Source organism: Elgaria multicarinata, chromosome 21, assembly GCF_023053635.1.
Source record: "Elgaria multicarinata webbii isolate HBS135686 ecotype San Diego chromosome 21, rElgMul1.1.pri, whole genome shotgun sequence".
Lineage (NCBI taxonomy): Eukaryota > Metazoa > Chordata > Lepidosauria > Squamata > Anguidae > Elgaria > Elgaria multicarinata.
In genome coordinates, this window is record NC_086191.1 from 2,547,554 (window position 1) to 2,569,311 (window position 21,758).

The window sequence follows — 21,758 nt, forward strand, 5'->3', positions numbered from 1 at the left end:
CCAACATCGCCCTTCCTACAAGTTGCACGGACTCAGTCAAAATAAACAAACAAAACGGAACATCTTTTTTCCTGGCGACCAAAACCATAAATTCTGCAACTTGGAATAATGCTCTTACTTTTACATCGTGTGTGCTGGAATTTGAGCACAATTCAACTTGCTTCAGCTATTCACGGGCGGTGGGGGTAGAGACAAGGGCAGAATTAGGACACAAAAACTCCCACTGTCCAATGGCAATCCTTCCTTCAAGCACGGCCCATACCCACCCAAGCCTATTTTTGCTATCCTAGGGACTAGAAACTTGAAGCTGCTTTGTTAAAATGAGAACTGAGACTCTCTAGAAGCATTTTGTGCTCCTTATTTATTTATTATTATTAATTACATTTTTATACCGCCCAATAGCCAAAGCTCTCTGGGCGGTTCCTTCAAGCACTCCCACAGCCACGCTCCAGTATTTGTGCCTTCCAACACGCTGCCTCCTACGGCCCAATTTACAAAAATTCCTAAGGAGGATTTCAGCTGCAACAGTCTTTGCTCTTCCAAGATCTTGTGTGAGGGTTCGCCCCAGCCACACCTGACCTTTCAGCTCCTCTTCCCTGAAACTGCACGTACCAACATTCTAGTGCTGGCTGTTTTCCCCTGAGCTACTGTGTACCAAACTCAGCAAGGCCATCTCCAACATCGAGAAACCAAAGGAGGCACAGAAAATATAGGGACATTTTTATTGCAGCCAAAGAATTTACTTTCTAACACAGACACACAAAATTTAACCAGTCACTATGTTTTAAAAAATGTTCTGAACTGGCAAAAATGAGACACGTAACAGAACCTATCAACCCCAAAGGGAAGGTGTCTGCCTGACAGTGTTTCTTCAGGCTCAGGGAAAAGTCCATTTAATTCATAGCACCCAGTGCATTGCTTTTTACCCAGCATTCAGACTTTTCATTAAAGGTTTTACGGATTTCTCTGGAATACTGTTGCTGCAGGACCATTTGCCAGCTCAAAAAAATGTAGAAGGGCCTTCTGAGCCCGCGGAGAGAATGATGCAGCTTTCACACGTGGAACGTGACAGTGGGGGAGGTTCTACCTCTGCTGATGTGAAGACTCCAAGAGTCCCGTTGAGCATACGATGAGTGCCGCTACTTCGACGCTGTGAAAGTTTTACTTCTGAGGTAAAGGAAAAGGAGTTTCAGGACAGAATTCCTCCCACCCTTGCCTAAAAGCACATACGGGGAAGTTTTCCTGAGCTCAGTCTCAGAATCAAAAGTCCAACCACGAAGTCAGTGGTGCTGCTGGCTTTACTGCAAGGCCGATGCACAGACAGGTCCCAGGGGAAGTTTCGCCACCACTTCCATGTCCCTGCCGAAAGAAAAGCACCCGGCCCTAATCCTATGTGTGAGGCTGCTTGGCAGATTCAAGAGAGCCAGGGGAGAAGATGGATGCGATGACGCAGCAGGAACCATTTTCCAGGAAGAGGCCCTCGATTCCCCGACAGGACTCCTCCTTCCCAGGCTGAAATTCAACAGACGCAGCTTGCTCTGTATCTCCACGCAGCGGCCTTCAACCTCGCTGCCCTCTCCGTACTGTTCAACCAAACGTCAGACCCAAAGTGAACACTGAAACGTAATTTAAACCCGGCGACAAAAAGTCAGGAAGAAGAAAGGGAATAAAGTCGTATTTGTATGGCCAGGTTGGTGATGAAGAGCAAAACAAAGCAGAAAGTTGCTTGGTTCACTCTTGCCCTTGAATTCTAAAAGGTCTTAAAGTCAGACATTTTCTTTTTCAAAAGAAGTCCACTGCAAATTAAAACACACACGTTAAAATGTTGCTTTGTACACCTGGCAGCATGTACACAACGGCTTTCCAGGGAACAGGTTATGTGACCAGGCCCAGAGGGTTGTGGAAGATGCTGGTAACCCCCTTGGCTCATCTGCCCCACTCCTTCGAAGCCAAGCACCGAAAAACGGGGCAGGCACTTGGAATTTAAAGTCATCGCCTTCAACTAATTCCTTAACAAAGCAAGAACGTCTTTGGGTTTCATTTTATCTCTTTGCTCCAGTGTAAAACAAATGCGGGATATGGTTGAACAAAATAGATCCAAGGAGAGGCACGGGTTCTGCTGGGAAGGAATAAATAAAAAGGCAAATACAGCCCTAACGTTCCTCCCAGCTTTCGTGGCTTCTGGAACATTCCGGCCTCCTTTCCAGGCTGTGTTTAAGCTGAAATCTTCAATTGTTCCAGAAAAAAAACCCCAGACTTTCAGGAGCTCATACACTTTCCAAGAAAAAGAGAGAGGCAGAAACAGACACAACAGCGGTGATCTAGTTTCTTTGCTCCTGCCTCCAAGTGGCTGATGGAAGAGTGGATCCCTGATGCCACCTAGAGGCTAAAGGCGCAGACGGCCAGGGAAACTGATCCGTGGAGAAGGAAACCCACAAGATCTCTCCCCTCGCCGCGCCAAAGTTGGATCCTCCCGAAGCATCCCCAACGGTGGCAGGAAAGACCTCCTAGGCAGGAGTCATGCGTGCGAGAGGCGAGGGGAGCATCGCCCGCCCACCACCTCTGGGGGCGTCGCTATTCAGTATATCGCTTCGTCCATGTTGTCGTCACTGTCACCCCCAAAGTCTTCCCCGTTGTCGAAGTAGGACATGATGTAGTCCGTCTCCTATTGAGGGAGAAGAGAAAATACTTATAGAAGTAGGGTAAGGGTTATTCCTCGAGATCTACCACACCGATTTTGCTCATTTTTTAATTTTAAACTGAAGCTTGAGGAGTGCAGGTGTGCAAAAAAATCTGAAACTTCAAAGCTTTGATATTTATTTATTATTGCATTTATATCCCGTCTTTTTTCCTCTAAGGAACCCAAGGCGGCGTACATAATCCTCCTCCTCTCCACTTTATCCTCACAACAACAACCCTGTGAGGTAGGCTGGGTGAGAGCCTGGGACTGGCCCAAAGTCACCCAGTGGGTTTCCATGGCCGAGTGAGGACTCGAACTTGGATCTCCCAGTCCAACACTGTAGCCACTACATCACACTGGGCATTAATTTCCTCTGTGCCAAACATGACGGTCAGCCCAGCTCAGCCAATCGTTGTGGCGCAAAGGCGGGCCCTGGGTGCAGCTGCGCTGTCGGGCTTCCACCAGAAGAGGGGAGGGGGAAGGGGATGGAGCAGCCAATGGGTGTGTGTGTGAGAGAGAGGGGGGCGGAGCCACACATGCAAATTTCAGAGGGGGGATTCATTATTCATGAGCCCCTCTCTGCTGAGGGGACATAGACTTTGCACTACTACTACTAGTAGTAGTAGTAATGAGATTTTAGTCCTGGGGCTTCCAATGTGCCTCACAGGAACAGTGCCAGCACTTTAGCAGGGATGCTAATGTCATTGCCCCCTCCCCAAACTTCCTTGCGCCCTTGCAATTAAGACCCACGTGCGCCTTGAAAAAAGCCAGCTTATTGCAGATGAAAACTCCTAGAACCACATTGTGGATATGGATCAACATGCCTCCCTGAATTTCTGTTCTGTCCTGGGGCGTGTGGCCATGATGCACTTCACATGATGCACATGAGGCACATGAGGCACCTGCACTTCAAAACTGACCGCTACGTGCTCGTTCCCCCTCCTGATTTTCATTTTATTTAAGTGTTTTTGAATATATATTTTTATATATAATTGGTATGCTGATTTGCCACAAAGTGAAGTTCCGCGCTCCAGCGCCACTGTTATTTGGGTTCCAAAGAAGGATATCGTGTTCTGGAGCTCAAAGCCCACCTCTGCCTTGGACCCAGGTCCTTAAGAAAGTAAATTTTCTTTTAATCTCATCCATTTTCCTTCTGAGAAATGAGTGTTTTGTGACTGGCCCTGCCCAATGTGGCAGCCATTTTATGAATGGCCAAGCCCCCATGGTGGCAGCCATTTTGTAAGAGTGCCCACAACACAATTCGAATAACGAATTTATTGACAGCAGCAAGATTAATGATATCTAGGAACTGGAAGGTTCAAGGGGATAATCATATAGAAGATTGGTATAAAGAAATATGGGATATTGCTATTAACGATAAATTAACATGTAACGTGAGAGTCAGAAGAGGAATGATAAAAACGAATGATTTTGAGGGAATATGGAAACAGTTTCTAGAATTTGTATTATTAAAGGGGAGAGGGAAAACACCTCCAGAGGAAGTAATGAGATTTTGGAAATATGAATAAGATCCCGTGGTTGGAGGGAGCACATTTATGTTAATTATGATTATGTTAAAGAGAATTAAGTTAGAATATATGTTTAAAAAATTGTTTACTTTGTATTATTATGTATTATGTGGTATTGTTTTACATTGTATTGTATTAAAAATTAAAAAAATATTTAAAAAACAACAAAACAACAACACAATTCCCAAAATTTCAAATAACTATATTCCTGAAAGCTTGGGAACCCCTATTTCACACAAGACCGAGAGGGGCCACCTATTTTTAATCTGCTCCTTTGGAAAACTGGATAAAACCTCCCAGGATACTGAAGCCTCCTCAGCCCATCTCTGGCTATCTGAGATCAGCTGTCACCCACACACTTCATTAAGGACTAGAAACTTGCTCTCTTTTTAAAAAGAGGAAAGCGAACGTGAGGCTCTCACTGTGTTGGATTCTACCGCCAATGCCGATTTCTGTGTTTGAGCAGGGCAGCTGGAGGAATACACAAAACCCGGCCTGATGCATCCCTCTACTTGAAGGGCCCGGATGCTTTGCTGCGATGGTGCTGGATGCATTTTATGGCAAAGGAAAGAGAGCTGTGGTGATATGGCACAGAAAGAGAAGCCAAAACTCAGCTTGCACCTGAGACTAAAACTTGGAATAAGGCCTGGATTTTTTATTTTTTGCTTCCTGGCCCGTTACAATTTCACATACCTCTTCATATTCCTCTTCGTCATATTCCTCTTCCTCCTCCTCTTTCCCTTCTTCACCCTCTTCTTTCTCCTCTTCCTCTTCGGATGTCACCTCTTCTTCTTTCTTTTCCAACGTCTAGGAAATGGTTAAAGGAGGGGGGCAGGCAGGGAGGGAGAAAGATCTTAAGAGCAGGTCATAGAATCATAGAATAGCTGAGTTGGAAGGGGCCTCTAAGGCCATCGAGTCCAACCCCCTGCTCAATGAAGATGACTCGAAGACACACTTGTCCCCCCATGTAAACATCTCTAAAGATGGAGTGCGTCTTAGAATCACGAGTGTGTCTTAGGTTGTTTTTTTCCTGTTGGTGGTACTGAAATTAGTGTGCGTCTTACAATCGATGGGGTCTTACAATCGAAGAAATATGGTATTTAATTCCTGTATTTCAGGCTAACAGCACAAGGAAATAGCCATTTTAAAAACAACAACAACCCATCACAGGAGTGGGTGAATTGTAGAGCTCCAGATGTTTTAAGAACATCAGAAGAACCCTGCTGGATCAGACCGAGGGTCCATCTAGGCCAGCACTCGGTTCACACAGTGAAGAACCAGCTCTTGACCAGGGACCCACAAGCGGGACACAATGCAACAGCACCCTCCCACCCATGTAACCCAGCAACTGGTGTACATAGGCCCACTGTCCTTGATACTGGAGATAGCACACAACCATCAGGGCTAGTAGCCACTGATAGCCTTCTCCTGCAGGAATTTATCCAACCCCCTTTTAAAGCCATCCAGATTGGTGGCCATCACCACGTCTTGTGAAGTCCATAATTTAACTATACGTTGTGTGAAGAAGTCCTTCCTTTTATTTGTCCTGAATCTCCCACCCACCAGCTTCATGGGATAATGAACCCTTTGGGCTCTAGTATTATGAAGGAGGGGGGGGGAAGTCTCCCCATCCACTTTCTCCACACCGTGCATAATATTTTGGCCTACAGGTCCCAGGATCCCTCACCACGTGCAGTGCTGGCCAAAAACGTGGCCTTCTAGATGTTTTAGCCTACGAATTGGCCATGGTGAAGACAGATGGTAACTGGTAGCGTTCAGCAGGAACTCTGGGAGAGGATGTGGGAATGGGGGTGGGAGATCCTGGCTACTCCTTGCAACCGCTTGCAATGTTGACCCCCCAAATCCCCATCCACTATACCCCTTCATGACTTCACATTCAACCACTATGGCTACCTCCAACTTCTTGATGGCTTCCTCTTTGTCTACTGGCAGTTGAGTTTTGCGCTTGGGAGCAAGGATGGTGGCCCCTGTGCCAAAAAAAAGACCAGAAAGTTTACCGCACAGACCGGGGCCAACAGGACATGATCTTGACATCTTCCACTGGCTTGGTTGCTCATTCTTTTCCAGTCACGATACAGGGCGTGGGCTATAAATAACAGCTTGGAGTTCCCCAATGAGAATAGGGATGAGGGAGAAGATTCCCAAAAAAATCAACGTGTGCTCCCCCTCCCACACACACACTTAGGGTCCCTCCATCCCCCAAAGCAGCAGAAGAACACTAGGCATGATTTAGGTCATTCTCTCATTTCATTCATTCATTCATTTCAATTCTACGCCCACCCAGGGCCAGTGACAGTATGGTGTAGTGGATAACGTTGGGCATCAGAGATGCCAGTTTAAAATCCATTTTTTCAGCCTGACCAACCTCCCCAGGGACACATCGTTAGCAATATCAACATTGGGAAAGTGGATTTTGTTGGCCACTCTTCTGCTTTTTTTAAAAAAAAAAATTAAAAAATTTTCGGCGCCAGGTCAAGACTTTTCTCTTCTCCCAGGCATTTAACAACATTTAACAATACTAAGTGTTTTTTTTAAAAAAACAGACCTCAGAACTATTGTTTTAAAATGGATACCGTTGTTTTTATACTGTTATTTTTATGTTTTTGATGGTGGTATATAAATATAATAAATAAATAAATAAAAGTAAAATGCTTTTAGATTTTTTAGAAGCACTTACTCTGTTTTCGAATTTTTCGTACGCGGATTTTTAATTCCTGGGGCAACCGTCTCCAATCTGCAAAATAAATAAGATGTTACCAATAAAAACTAATTAGTCAGGCACATGTCCAGCCCTGACTAGGTTTTCGCATAAAATCCCTCTTTTGTAATTTAGAGCGATTATTTACACGGACTTAAAATTTAAAAAAAAACCTGGGAATTTTGCCTCATGCTCCCTGCAAGAAATCACCACTGGTCTTATCTGTCCCTGTCAGTTAGGAGGTGAGCATACTGAATTACACCATTTTCTGCGCGTACTCCAGACTCTGGATGTGTCCAGTTCCCTAAACTAGAGTCTTGTGTGAACATGTGCTATGAACTCATGCTTTTTAAGAGCACAATTGTATGCAGGCTTAGACTGGCTGGCACATGCTGGGAGTTGAAGGACATTTTCCTGTCTAAACATGCATAGGATTGCGTCCTAAACAGTCCTTCCAATTTCATGTGGCAAGAAGTTCCAAAGGTTGTGTTTGTTTGCAAGTCCTTTTTAAAAAACTACTTGGTTTGTCAAAAACCCACTTGTGTTTCCAAAGCTTAACGGGGGTGGATGGGGTTTGGTGGTAGACAATTTAGCAAGCAGAGGGCAAAAGACAAAAATGCAGCAAATGAAGACATTTGACACCCCAGATCTCATTTTTAAAATAGATAGTTCTGAAGAAACATCCTGATGGGTTTTGAGCTTAGAGTACTGTGTACAGTTCTGGTCACCACACCTAAAAAGGGCATTATAGAGTTGGAAAAAGTGCAGAGAAGGGCAATTAAAATGATTAAGGGGCTGGAGCATCTCCCCTTTGAGGGAAGGTGACAACAGCTGGGATTGTTCAGCTTTGGGGGGGAAAGGAGGCTGAGGGGAGACAGGATAGAGGTGGACAAAATTAGAATGTGGATAGAGAGACATTTTTCTCCCTCTCTCAAAATCCTAGAACCCAAAGGGGTCACCCCATGAAGCTGAGTGGTGGGAGATCCAGGACAAATAAAAGGAAGGACTTCTTCACACAGTACATAGTTAAATTATGGAACTCACTACCACAAGATGCAGTGATGGCACGTGAAGATCGCTTTAAATGAAATCTAGCCTTATGTATTGTGTTTATTTTACTAGATGTATGTGTGGTGTAGTAGTTTGTATAGTTTGTAGCGTTTCTTTTTTGTTTGTTTTTGCACCTTCCTTATGTGTCTGTTTTTTGTGGAAAATAAATAAAAGTATTAATTGAAAAAAAAATGTAGTGATGGCCACCAATCTGGATGGCTTCAAAAGGGGGTTGGATAAATTCCTGGAGGCGAAGGCTATCAATGGCTCCTAGCCCTGATGGTTGTGTGCTCTCTCCAGTATCCAAGGCAGTAAGCCTGTGTGCACCAGTTGCTGGGGAACATGGGTGGGAGGGTGCTGTTGCACCATGTCCTGCTTGTTCCTCCCTGGCCGATGGCTGGTTGGCCACTGTGCGAACAGAGTTCTGGACTAGATGGACCCTTGGCCTGATCCAGCATCAGGGCTCTTCTGATGTTCTTATGAGCTGGGTCATCCGAAAGGGATTTCCTTGGAGGTCCCCCCCTGCCACCCTGCGTAAAAAAAATTTGCTAAATCTGAATCACTTAAGGCTTCATTAAGGCAGCTTTGCAAGTCAGCTTGCAAAAGTCAGTGGCCCACACAAACTATTTTGTAGCCTCTGCTTGATCTTTGCTGCCTCAAAGAGCCCCCCTTTTTTGTAAGCCCCCCCAGTTTGAACACCCAGAAGTAATTTCTACTCATCGCAGGCAAGCACCTGTTTTTCCTAAGATGTTTTTGGTTTTCTTAGTAGGAAACACACTTGGTGTAACTTTGAAATGTGTGGAATAAATTAAAGTTACTGGCTTTCAAAAATATATCATTCCAGATATTATATAATTATAAAGGCTCTGCGTTTCCCCTGGACCATGCCCCACAGATAGCTTTTTGGGGGGCAGAGGGAGGCGAGCAAATGAGACTGTCCCCAATTCAACACAGGAACAGAAACTTGCTAGCATTTAATAAAGCACGAATCGATATCTTTAGAGGAGAGGTGCAGAACCTTTTCAGCCCGAGTGCCGAATCCTATTTCAGAGACGCTCCTGGGGGGTCCGTGTTCCCGTGGTGGGCAGGGCCCGATGCAAAACACACACACACACAAATACCAACGTATATTAACTTAAAGCTCTTAACAAAGCCTTAGGAGAGGAATGCCAACCTTTGAGAACGGAGGAAAACATTGTACAAAAGGCAGGAACCCACCAAACAATTGGGGGTGGAGCCAGGAAAAGGGGGTGCAGCCACGTAGGGAACCCTGGATAGCCAGACTGGGATTCCGGGAGAGTTGTATTTGTTCCCCTGGATCTGAGATTCTGCCCCCGAGCGCTAGAGATATACATCCGCAGGTTAAGACAGGAAAGGAAAAATGGAGCCCTTTTGGGTGAAGATAGCAGGATAAAGATAAACAAGCAAAACAAAATAAATTATTCCCAGGCTTACCTGGGCTCCACTCTATGGCATTATCAATCGGGCTGGACATCTGGTACTTGTCCGAATAGCGTTCCACATCTGAAAGAAGCAATGTATAAGAACAAGAAATACTTTTGTTGTTGTTAAACAGGAGAAGAGAAATGAGGCTAGCCTAGAATACACACGGATTAAAACTTAAGCTGAAGTTCTCGTCATACTTACTGAGGAGTGCTCATATTCTGATGGAACTCTGTGAGGCTTACTTTTGAGTAAGCAAAATCATGCAAAATACAGCCCTCACATGGCTTCCCCGCCCACTCCTGGATGCCTGGCCTCCTCATCCTCCCCTTCAAAAAAACACACACCTTAATTCCACCCCAGCCTCTCTGCTCTCAAACCGCAATTCTTTGGGCTGGTGGGGCTCCAGGCTTATTGTGGGATAGAAGCATAGAATAGCGGAGCTGGAAGGGACCTGTAAGGCCATCGAGTCCAACCCCCTGCTCAATGCAGGAATCCACCCTAAAGCATCCCTGACAGATGCTTGTCCAGAATGCATCAAGTGTGGGAGAGCACACCACCTCCCTAGGTCACTGGTTCCATTGTCGTACTGCTCTAACAGTCAGGAAGTTTTTCCTGATGTGCAGCCAGAATCTGGCTTCCTGTCACTTGGGCCCGTTATTCCATGTCCTGCACTCTGGGAGGATCGAGAAGAGATCCTGGCCCTCCTCTGGGTGACAACCTTTCAAGTATTTGAAGAGTGCTATCATGTCTCCCCTCAATCTTCTCTTCTCCTGGCTAAACATGCCCAGTTCTTTCAGTCTCTCCTCATAGGGCTTTGTTTCCAGAGCCCTGATCATCCTGGTTGCCCTCCTCTGAACACGCTCCATCTTGCCTGCGTCCTTCTTGAAGTATGGTGCCCAGAACTGGATGCAATACTCCAGATGAGGCCTAACCAGGGCCGAATAGAGAGGAACCAGTACCTCTCATGAATTGGAATAGCTATACTTCTATTAATGCAGCCCAAGACATGATAGCACTCTTCAAATACTTAAAAGGTTGTCACACAGAGGAGGGCCAGGATCTCTTCTCGATCCTCCCAGAGTGCAGGACACGGAATAACGGGCTCAAGTTAAAAGGAAGCCAGATTCCGGCTGGACATCCGGAAAAACTTCCTGACTGTTAGAGCAGTACGACAATGGAATCAGTGACCTAGGGAGGTTGTGGGCTCTCCCACCCTAGAGGCCTTCAAGAGGCAGCTGGACAACCACCTGTCAGGGATGCTTTAGGGCGGATTCCTGCATTGAGCAGGGGGTTGGACTCGATGGCCTTGTAGGCCCCTTCCAACTCTGCTATTCTATGATTCTATGATTCAATATAGCATATGCTTTCTTTGCAGCCACACCCAGGTTGTTTTTTTCTTTATTTACACACTACATTTCTATGGTCAGTATGTACTAGCCAGGCCATGTGATTTGTCGTCCCCCCCTCCCCATTGTCCCTGCTACTGTACCCTATTTCATTGCCTCTGCTGCAGCTGTTTCTGATAACTCTTTCAGGTGGGTGCGAGGGAAGGAGGGTAAAAAACCCAGCCCTCCCTGGGGGCCACACTCCCTTCACTCAGACAAACTGTTGAGATCAGTTACGCTAAGAGGGAGTGACACACGCTAAACTCTCCCACACACCCTTTGGATGGCTTCACGAATTAGTACGAATTTGGACTGGGTTTTCGTACGTCCAAGCCCAATGCTCTATGAAGCTTATGAACTAACCCTGCCTCCTGAGCAAGGTTGCCACATTTTCCCTCCCAGGAGGGCTCTTGTGCTTTAACCAGTTGCATGTTATGCAGAAATGCAAATGGGGCTGCTTTTCCTGATGCAGAGATTAATCTATTGAAATTTTCCTGTCTGGTGAGTGTTAAAACTGCTAGGAAAACAACAACAACAGAGGAACAACTCTATGCCAGGCTGAACCAACTAAGTTTCCCGGCCTCTGGAGTCTCCTTAGCACACCAGACTTTGTCCCCTAACCCTGCCAACGGAATGCAGGCCTCTTCATCCCCTACTGCTGGGTGAGGTTTTCCTTTCAGCTCAACTGACCTCCTACTTCTCTCACAGCAGTTGCACTGACTTTAAACATTCCGTGGCTGATCCTTCCCCCTTTAAAAATAAAAAGCATGGAAACATTCTGCGACATCACAACAGTTCAGCCAATCAATGGGTTATGTGGTGGAATGTTCAGATTAAATTCTTTTTTTTTACCCTAGAGTAAAAAAAATAGGATGCGGGCAGAGATTTTACTGTCTGGGTCCAGCCTCTCTGAACAGGCACCCCCACCTTTTCAGGGTACTTCTGCATTCTTCTTGGCTGTTATTACCTTTCTTTGGTGCAGAAGGTTTGATGAAATATGGCAGGTTCTTCATAGCTCCTCTCAGCTCTTGCTTCAGGGCTAACATGTACTCAACCTCCTCCCCAGTCTGTAGTGGAACTGGTTTGTATTCCAAGGGCTGAGGAACAGGCAAACAGGAGACAAAATAATAGAATCATAGAATAGCAGAGTTGGAAGGGGGCCTCCAAGGCCATCTAGTCCAACCCCCTGCTCAAGGCAGGAATCCACCTTAAAGCATCCCTGACTGATGGCTGTCCAGCTGCCTCTTCAAGGCCTCTAGTGTGGGAGAGCCCACCACCTCCCTAGGTAGCTGGTTCCATTGTCGTACTGCTCTAACAGTCAGGAAGTTTTTCCTGATGTCCAGCTGGAATCTGGCTTCCTTTAACTTGAGCCTGTTATTCCGTGTCCTGCACTCTGGGAGGATCGAGAAGAGATCCTGGCCCTCCTCTTCAAATACCTTTTAAGTATTTGAAGAGTGCTATCACATCTCCCCTCAATCTTCTCTTCTCCAAGCTAAACATGCCCAGTTCTTTCAGTCTCTCTTCATAGGGCTTTGTTTCTAGACCTCTGATCATCCTGGTTGCCCTCCTCTGAACACGCTCCAGCTTGTCTGTGTCCTTCTTGAATCATGGAGCCCAGAACTGGACACAATACTCAAGATGAGGCCTAACCAGGGCCGAATAGAGAGGAACCAGAAATAAACCACAGGAACCTGGAGGAAACCAGCCCTGCGAGGTAGAACGTGCATCTATACCCAGTGTATACCGTTCAGCAAACAGGCTACAAAGGAAACTTAACTTCTTTGATAACAAATCACATGTCACAGATTTCAAGCTGCAAATAGAAAAAGCCACCGGTGAGTTGATCCTGCAAAAGACTGGATTAAAGGAGGGTCCCAGACTCACGGGGAACAGAGGCGAGGGTTGGAGGGTGGGCGGGGGCAGCGTCTCCCCCTTTCCAATGCCCACAGCTTCAACGTTGAAGGTCATGTGACCGCCGCGGCCCCGGCCTCGGCCGCCTCTTCCGGCCATGATCGTGTCTCCCGGAAGGAACCGGTGTGGTCTTCAGGAGGCAAAATCCGTCGTACCTAAAAGATGACAGACATAGGAGTTTTGTTTAAATAACATTCCATCCCTGTTGGTCAAATGACTATTTAAAACAGGCACGGCTGAATGCTGCAGTTGCAACAACCAAGCACAGAATTAATCACCCTCGTTTTTGTTTTAAAGTTTCTAGTCCACGCGGGTAAGGAGAGACATCAAACGGTGAGCAAAATGCCTGATGCAGCCTCAGAAGTTAGTGAACAGGAAAGTGGCAGGCCATGGGGGCTTTACGGACAATTCTTTATCCCTCAAACCTGTGGTCATGTACGCCTCAGCTTTTGACACCGTAGTGAAGGGTCAGTGGCCAGCTCACACCCTCTGAGCAGCAGCAAGGCCAAAAGGAAAAAAAATAAAGTTATTTTGTGTGTAGCTGGAGCCTTGAGTCTGGTTCTGGCATTGCCTCAGAGTGGCGGGAATCATGTCCTTGGTCAAATGGTTGGCTTATTTATGAGTATATTATTGATTTATGAGTATATGAGTCTGGTTGGCTTATTTATGAGTATAAACTGCTTCAAAGTGAATGTACACAATTAATAAAAGCATAAAAATAATGTCCAATACACAGAATAAATTGCATCTACATAAGATGGAAGGCTGCACCACACAGGGATAGCTTGCATCAACAGGTGGGCCTTCAACATCCCCCACCCCAAATCTTGGTGCATGTCTCATAGAATCCTAAAATAGTAGAGTTGGAGGAAGCCTCTAAGGCCATCGAGTCCAACCCCTTGGTCAATGCAGGAATCCACCTTTAAGCATCCCTGACAGATGGTTGTCCAGCTGCCTCTTGAAGGCCTCTAGGGTGGGAGAGCCCACCACCTCCCTAGGTCACTGGTTCCATTGTCATACTGCTCTAGCATTCAGGAAGTTTTTCCTGATGTCCATGTCTTGCTTCCTGTCACTTGAGCCCATTAGTCTGTGTCCTGCACTCTGGGAGGATCGAGAAGAGATCCTGGCTCTCCTCTGTGTGACAACTCTGTATTTTAATTTTATACCAATTTTGCTGTGTGGTTTTTATTCTGGTTGTGCTTTTTATATTGTATTGTGTATTTGTGCTTTTAACCTGTTGATTGTTTTACTATGATTTTAATTTTTGTGAACCGCCCAGAGGGCTTCGGCTATTGGGCGGTATAGAAATGTAATAAATAAATAAATAAATAAACCTTTCAAAGACTTGAAGAGTGTTATCATGTCTCCCCATAGTCTTCTCTCCTCCAGGCTAAACACGCCCAGGTGCCAAGTGGTTTAGGGCTTTATAAAATTAGCTTACATACTATGACCCCGTGGGCATGTCATAGCAGAAAACCTATTTATTTTATTTATTTAGAATATTTATATACCGCTCCTCATTGGAAAAATTTCGGAGCGGTGTACAAGGTAAAATGAAAATAAAAACAGAATAAAACAGTTAAAACAAAATTTAAAAAGAAGCAAAAAACAACAGCAACACAGAAATCCAAGGCTGCATGTTAAAGAAAGGCTTCTTGGAATAAAGATGTTTTCAGGAGGCGCCGAAAGGAGTACAAGGTCGGAGCCTGCCTGACCTCCAGAGGCAGGGAGTTCCACAGGAGGGGGGCCACCACGCTGAAGGCTCTTCCCCTGGTGGATTCCCATCGGAGGATGGATCTATGTGGAACCACCAGGAGCAGGCCCTCGGATGACCTCAGTGACCGGGCAGGTTGGTAAGGGAGAGGCAGAGCTCTCTCAGGTATCCTGGTCCCAAGTTGTTTAGGGCTTTGTACACAAGTACAAGAACCTTCAACCTGGCCCGGTAGCGAATAGGCAGCCAGTGCAGCTCCCTCAGCAGAGGAGTTACATGCTGGATTAAACCCACAATTTGTGGGGATGGCTGCCACCTGTTAGCCACTTTCAGTTTCTGTAAACAATCTCCTATCAGAGGTTGCCAGGGTGAAGTCCAAAACCGGACCCATTTCTGTGTTAACTGCTGGGTTCGGACTTCCTGCAGCCAACCTGTGACTGTGCTGTTTGTAGGTTATCTGCAGAAACCAGAAGCAGGTCGCACACAGAGTGCATATTGTGGGTTAATTAACCCACAATATTTCGCCATGACATGGGAACAGCCCCAACATATACCAGCCTGATAGCAAATCAACAGCCAGTGCAGTTCCTTCAGCACAGGTGTAAGACACTGCCAATATGTCACTGCGCTCAGTGACCTAGCCCAAGCATCCTGCAGTAGGAAAACAGCCTCAAGGGCTGCCCCACATAAGGCACATTGCAGTAGTCCATCTTCAAGGTAACCATTGCCTGAACCACTGTGGCCAAATTATCCCGCTCCAACAACGGCCGCAGCAGGCGCACCAGCCGAAAAAGATAGAAGGCACTCTGAGGCTTCTTGGGTCACGAGAGACAAATGTTTCTTTATTTATGCAGTGAGATAACCACAGTCAGTAGTGCTAAGACCTACCTAAACCAATTATTAGAAATTCTTCTCAAAAGATGGTTCCGTACTAGGCGTTTACAAAGCTCTCGAGTGGCATGAAGGGACTGAGGAAAAGAGAGTTTTCTTTCTTATGTATTTTATATTTACTTTTGTGCCCTGCCTCAATCAGAACGGAGAGGCGGGTAAGAAATAAAATTAATTATTATTATTATTATTATTATTATTATTATTATTATTTCTTCACAGATTCACGAAACAAGCAGGCAAGCAATAGGCTCAGGACAGAGACCCCCACAGCAACTGCTTCACACAATGCTTCATCCGTGTTAATTCTGACGCAAGAGGTGCCAACGGGCGTTCTTGGGAGAACCTCCACATTCAGAGACAGTATACCTTACAATATGGGCATATGCTGAGCATCAACAAGAAGGGATTTCCGCCATTTCCACTTACATAAAAAGATATTCATAGCCCATTTTTAAAATCCTGAAGTGGTTTACATCGAACGATGAAACAACGCATTGTTATAAAAGCACAACGCCGTTTGAGTTTGCACGACTGATGGCAGAGCCTGTTTATCCTTTTGTACGGCCGTGAGCCGCTTTGGTGGGAAATAATAGCATGAAGAGTGGCATAAAAATGCAGTAAATAACATTTAAGACTAGTTAATAGTTGGGAAAAGCCAGGGTAAGCGAGTAATTTTTTGTAATAATTGTCGAAAGCATACCCTTGTTGGTGCTGCCGTATTGCAGAAGGGGGGCCATGGACAGCAAGGCCTCCCCTGAAAATCATAGCGTCTAACAGGTCTTTATGGGGGAGACGGTCTTTCAGGTAAGCTAGCCAAATGCTCAGCTCAGTAGCCAAATGCTTGTGGGCTCCCCAGGGAGACACCTGTCCAACCGCTACTGGACTAGACTAACACTCAGTTTAAAGATACACCATGCCACGGAATCCAGATCTCAACATATGCAGCAGAATGCGCTAGCCGAATTCTCCTGAGGCAGTAGAAGAATGGCAAGTCTTTCTCTGCTGGGCTATTCTTCTACTTGCAGCTACTTTATTTTTATTTATTTTTAAATGCAGAGGAGCATTCAAACATTATGTATTTTATGCATGTATTTCATTGTATGCATCTCGTCGCGTTTTTCTAATATTAGTGCTGACTATGTTTTCTGCTGTGCTGGTCCATGACCGAAATAAACAAACTGTAACTGTAAACATTTGGGCTGTCCCTCCCCGTTTAAGGAACAAACCAACCCAGTAAGTTGGAAAGGTCGCACAAAGGGGAAAAGGTCCTACCCATCATTCTCCCCCCCTACCTTGCTGTGCTGCCTTTCTGCTTGCAGGGAGATGGGTTAAACATAAATCAAGAAGCATACCAAAACGGAACACACACACGTCTGCACTCTGGTAGCGGTTCCACACTATTGCTTCGTTTGTGTTGCGTGCGTAGATCCCCGTCCAGGTGAGGAAATGCCTGAAATGCAATCCCATGCAACGCAATGCCATACCGTGCCTCGGATGCCTGGCCGTGCAAAGTCCTCACTTGCAGCAGGAACAGCAGCATCCTAGGGGCCCCTTCTCTCCCTTCAAGATGACCCCCAACCCACCCATCCACCTCGCCTTCCAGCCCCCTTCATTCCCAGGCCTCTCATTGGGCTACGGCTCGTGCAAAACGGACCTTTACCTTCCCTCTCGCTTTGGGGGTTGCTTTGCAAGCTCACGTGGCGTTAGGGGCGCCTCGCGCGGATCCCCGGGCCTTCCAAAGCCGGATACACAACGTTCGAAAGGGGCGGAGCCGCTCGCCGCGCGGCCAATCGGAAACGAGGGAGGGAGAGGAGGCGTGGCTTGAAGGAATTTGTGAATTGGGAGCGCGCGGAAGGCGTTGGATGCAAAGCGGCTGCAGTTGTTCTTCTTCTTATGCAGGGCCGGTGCCAGACCATTTTGCGCCCTAGGCAAGGTGAGCTACTTTCAAACACCCACCCACCCAAAAATGCCAACTTTGATTTTTAAGAACAGATGTTTCCTGGAAAAAATAAGAAGCACAAAACTTGAAACTGCTAAATTTATTTTAAATACGTCATGCCAATTCTAGCAAACAAATTGGAAAGGAACGTCTATGTGTCTAAAATGCATTATTTAATAGGAATGTCACCTCCAAATCATCCCCCCAACTCACACGTGTGCACACTCACACTGGGCATCACTCACTCCAAACAAACACATGCATGAACACGTGCATTCACTCAAAGGCCCCATGCACCCCATTCACCCATACATTCTCTCTCTCTCTCTCTCTCTCTCTCACACACACACACACACACACACACCCAAAAATGCCAACTTTGATTTTTAAGAACAGATGTTTCCTGGAAAAAATAAGAAGCACAAAACTTGAAACTGCTGAATTTATTTTAAAGTGCAAGAAATACGTCATGCCAATTCTAGCAAACAAATTGGAAAGGAACATCTATGGGTCTAAAATGCATTATTTAATAGGAATGTCACCTCCAAATCATCCCCCCAACTCACATGTGTGTGCACACACACACTCAGCATCACTCACTCCAAACAAACACACGCATGAACACGTGCATTCACTCAAAGGTCCCATGCACCCATACATTCTCTCTCTCTCTCTCTCTCTCTCTCGGGCGCGTTCCAGAAGTCCGAACGTGGAGCCGTCCCACCCCAGCGTCCCTGGCTTCACTCTGGCTGGGCGGGCGCAGGGCGCCATCTCGCCTGCCCAGGCCCAGCTGAATCCTTGAGCCGGGCCAGCTCACAGCCAACGCGGGAGAGTGCTGTGCTCTGCCCGGCGCCCCGCTTAGCTTGGCACTCTAGGCAGCCGCCTGAGTGGCCTCTATGGTAGCACCGGCCCTGTGTGCAATATATCTATGTGCGCGTGTGGGTCTAGATATAAAATGCATGCTGGCTAGCAGTGTGGGAGTTGCAGCCCAGGACATCTTGTCCTGGGCTGCAGGACAAGGTTGGGGAAAGGTTAACCAACCTCCTATCTTCCACGGACTGGTATTCGATCGCGATGTTTTATTGCTGGCGATCTCTTCTCGATCCTCCCAGAGTGCAGGACACGGAATCTTGGGCTCAAGTGACAGGAAGCTGGATTCCAGCTGGACATCAGGAAAAACTTCCTGACTGTTAGAGCAGTACAATGGAATCAGTGACCTAGGGAGGTGGTGGGCTCTCCCACACTAGAGGCCTTCAAGAGGCAGCTGGACAACCCTCTGTCGGGGATGCTTTAGGGTGGATTCCTGCATTGAGCAGGGGGTTGGACTCGATGGCCTTTAGAGGACCCTTCCAACTCTACGATTCTATGCTACAGAGGTATATTACCAATGCACCCGATACAACAATTCGGTCCAAAGGTTTTTAGGCTGTCAGTGTGTGCTAGGGTGACCATATAAAAAGGAGGACAGGGCTCCTGTATCTCTAACAGTTGCATAGAAAAGGAAATTTCAGCAGGTGTCATTTGTATATTTTATTTATTTATTTATTTATTTATTACATTTCTATACCGCCCAATAACCGGAGCTCTCTGGGCGGTTCACAAAAATTAAAAACATTCAAAGTATAAAACAGTATAAATCCATAATATAAAATGCAATATAAAAGCTCAACCAGATAAAAACAGCAGCAATGCAAAACTACAAATTTGAAATATATGGAGAACCTGGTGAAATTCCCTTTTCATCACAACAGTTAAAGGTCCAGGAGCTATACTGGAGTGACCAGATTTGAAAGAGGGCAGCTTTAACTGTTGTGATGAAGAGGGGATTTCACCAGGTTCTCCATATATACAAATGACACCTGCTGAAATTCCCTTTTCTATGCAACTGTTAAAGATGCAGGGGCCCCGTCCTCCTTTTCATAGGGTCACCCTAGTGTGTGCAGAGTTATGTGGGAGGAAGCCGCCCCACGGGGCACGCAGAAGCACCTCCTTCTGAGTAAACGGGCGGAGGACCGGGCAGCATCGCCTTGGCAGCCGGAAAATGTTTGCTTGGAGGTGCAGCCCTGTGCATGTCTACTCAAATGCCCACACGCAGGGCTGCCTGGGGGATGATGGGAATTGTAGTCTGGCATGTAGGAAGCACCGCATTGAAGGGTGGCGTGGAGGTTCGGTACCTATGCTGCAACGCTCTTCGGCCTTGAACAGGGAGTAAGTCCCATTGAACTCAATGGGGCTGACTTTTGAGTAGACTCTTGCAGTGTTGGTTATGGATAGTCTTGCCCTGATCTCTGTTTTGTCAGCCACGGGGATTAGCTCTACACCTTGGGTCAAATCATTACAGGTGTGGAATAAAAAGCACTATGGAAGCTGTATATGGAATGTGGATCGTGTCCCAACAGTTATCAGTGCATTTCAATACTGCTATAAAGCAGGAGTGTAGATCTAGCCACGGAGATGAAAAATGACCCTATGGGCAGGGCTCCTGCATCGTTAACAGCTATACTAGAAAAGGGGATTTCAGCAGGTGTCATTTGTACCTGGTGAAATTCCCTCTTCATCACAACAACTAAAGCTGCATGAGCCAAGCCTACTGTGACCCAATACAAAAGAGGGCAGGGCTCCTGCAGCTTCAACTTGTTGTGATGAAGAAGAGGGAATCTCACCAGGTGCTGTATGCCTACCAAGGACCCCTGCTGAAATTCCCGCTTCTATGCAACCGTTAAAGATACAGGAGCCCGGTCCTCTTCTTCATGTGGTCACCCTAAAATGGGTGCAATTCTCAGTGAGAACGACACGTTGCATTTGTAGACCAATTTCGGAGTGTTCAAAAAGAGCTCTGCTACATCTTAATCATTTCTCTTCAGTTTTTTATTCATATATGTGACCCGATTAAAAACAAAAAACAGGACAGTGCAAACCGTTCAAAACTAGATATTTTAAATATGTGTGTTGTGTATATATATATATGACATTCAGACTTCATTTAAATATATTTAAAACCATTTCAATCTATACTCACAATGCAATCCTGTACGTGCCTACTCAGAAGCAAGTTCCATTGAGTTCAATGGGGCTTGCTTGCAGGTAAGCATCTAGGATTGGGACAATATCTGTTGAGCAATTATTTTTTTTAGTTGTCCCATGGATTTTAAACTCTTGCTTTCTTTCTAAGCCATGGCATTGCAGGAGGCAACCTGGTGCCTTCCAGATGTGTCGGCCTACACATCAGGCCCAGTCAGCATGCCCCAAATAATTGGGGATCATGGGAGTTGTAGTCCAAAACCTCTGGAGGGCAACCATGTCGCCTACCTCTGAGGCAGAGTGTTTGATGACTCCTACATAGAAATGTTCCCCATGCAATTTGTTTTAGGTTAAAGAGGGCTCCAGGTTTTGGACGCTGACCCTGGCAACAAAGGACGCTGCCTTCTGCGAGGTCCTTCTGACCCAGTACTGCCCACCCTGACTGGCAGCAGCTCTCCTGGGTCTAAAGGAGAGATTTTGTCCCATCATTTGCTGCCTGAGAGATATGTCTAAACAGGAGATGCCAGGAATTGAACCCAGGATCCTTTGCAGGCGAAGGAAGCGCTCCACCACTGAGCCACGAGCAGGGGCGATGCCAGGCGCTTAATAGATTTGGGGCCCAGGCATAAAATCTGCATAAAATTAGAATTGCCTAAAATTTAGAATCTGCATAAAATTTAGATATGCAGACTTAGAATTACTAGGATTTCTTTACATTTCACAGAAAACAAAAGTGCGATAGTGTGGGAGAGCCCACAACCTCCCTAGGTAACTGGCTCCCTAGGTAGCCACAGTGCGATATGGCTGCAAGAAAGGCAAATGCTATTTTGGGCTGCATTAATAGAAGTAGAGCTTCCAAATCCCGGGAGGTACTACTGGTTCCTCTCTATTCGGCCCTGGTTAGGCCTCATCTAGAGGATTGCGTCCAGTTCTGGGCTCCACAATTCAAGAAGGACGCAGACAAGCTGGAGTGTGTTCAGAGGAGGGCAACCAGGATGATCAGGGGTCTGGAAACAAAGCCCTATGAAGAGAGACTGAAAGAACTGGGCAGGTTTAGCCTGGAGAAGAGAAGATTGAGGGGAGACATGAGAGCACTCTTCAAATACTTAAAAGGTTGTCACACAGAGGAGGGCCAGGATCTCTGCTCGATCCTCCCAGAGTGCAGGACATGGAATAACAGGCTCAAGTTAAAGGAAGCCAGATTCCGGCTGGACATCAGGAAAAACTTCCTGACTGTTAGAGCAGTGCGACGGTGGAATCAGCTACCTAGGGAGGTTGTAGGCTCTCCCACACTAGAGGCATTCCAGAGGCAGCTGGACAACCATCTGTCAGGGATGCTTTAGGATGGATTCCTGCATTGAGCAGGGGGGTTGGACTGGATGGCCTTGTAGGCCCCTTCCAACTCTGCTATTCTATGATTCTATGAAAGCCAGATGATTCATTTCCCATCCAAATTGCAACAGATAAAAGTAATTA

The 21,758-nt window shown here is 46.3% G+C and overlaps 1 protein-coding gene across 3 annotated transcripts; it reads right to left on the minus strand.

Moving 5' to 3' along the window:
- Positions 1-708: 708 nt before the first annotated feature.
- POLR3GL (RNA polymerase III subunit GL) lies at positions 709-17,067 on the minus strand. 3 transcript variants are annotated; one of them, XM_063146121.1, is made up of 9 exons: positions 16,983-17,051; positions 16,675-16,772; positions 12,694-12,875; positions 11,777-11,906; positions 9,434-9,502; positions 6,908-6,964; positions 6,124-6,197; positions 4,903-5,016; positions 709-2,665 (listed from the first exon to the last, which is right to left on the minus strand). In XM_063146121.1, the coding sequence occupies exons 3-9, from the start codon at positions 12,817-12,819 to the stop codon at positions 2,579-2,581; spliced, it is 657 nt and encodes a 218-aa protein (XP_063002191.1). In that variant the 5' UTR covers positions 12,820-12,875; positions 16,675-16,772; positions 16,983-17,051; the 3' UTR covers positions 709-2,578. The 3 variants fall into 3 exon arrangements, with proteins under 3 accessions (XP_063002191.1, XP_063002192.1, XP_063002193.1); XM_063146122.1 differs by lacking the exon at positions 16,675-16,772 and having other exon boundaries at positions 16,983-17,067; XM_063146123.1 differs by lacking the exon at positions 16,675-16,772 and having other exon boundaries at positions 16,977-17,054.
- Positions 17,068-21,758: the final 4,691 nt, after the last annotated feature.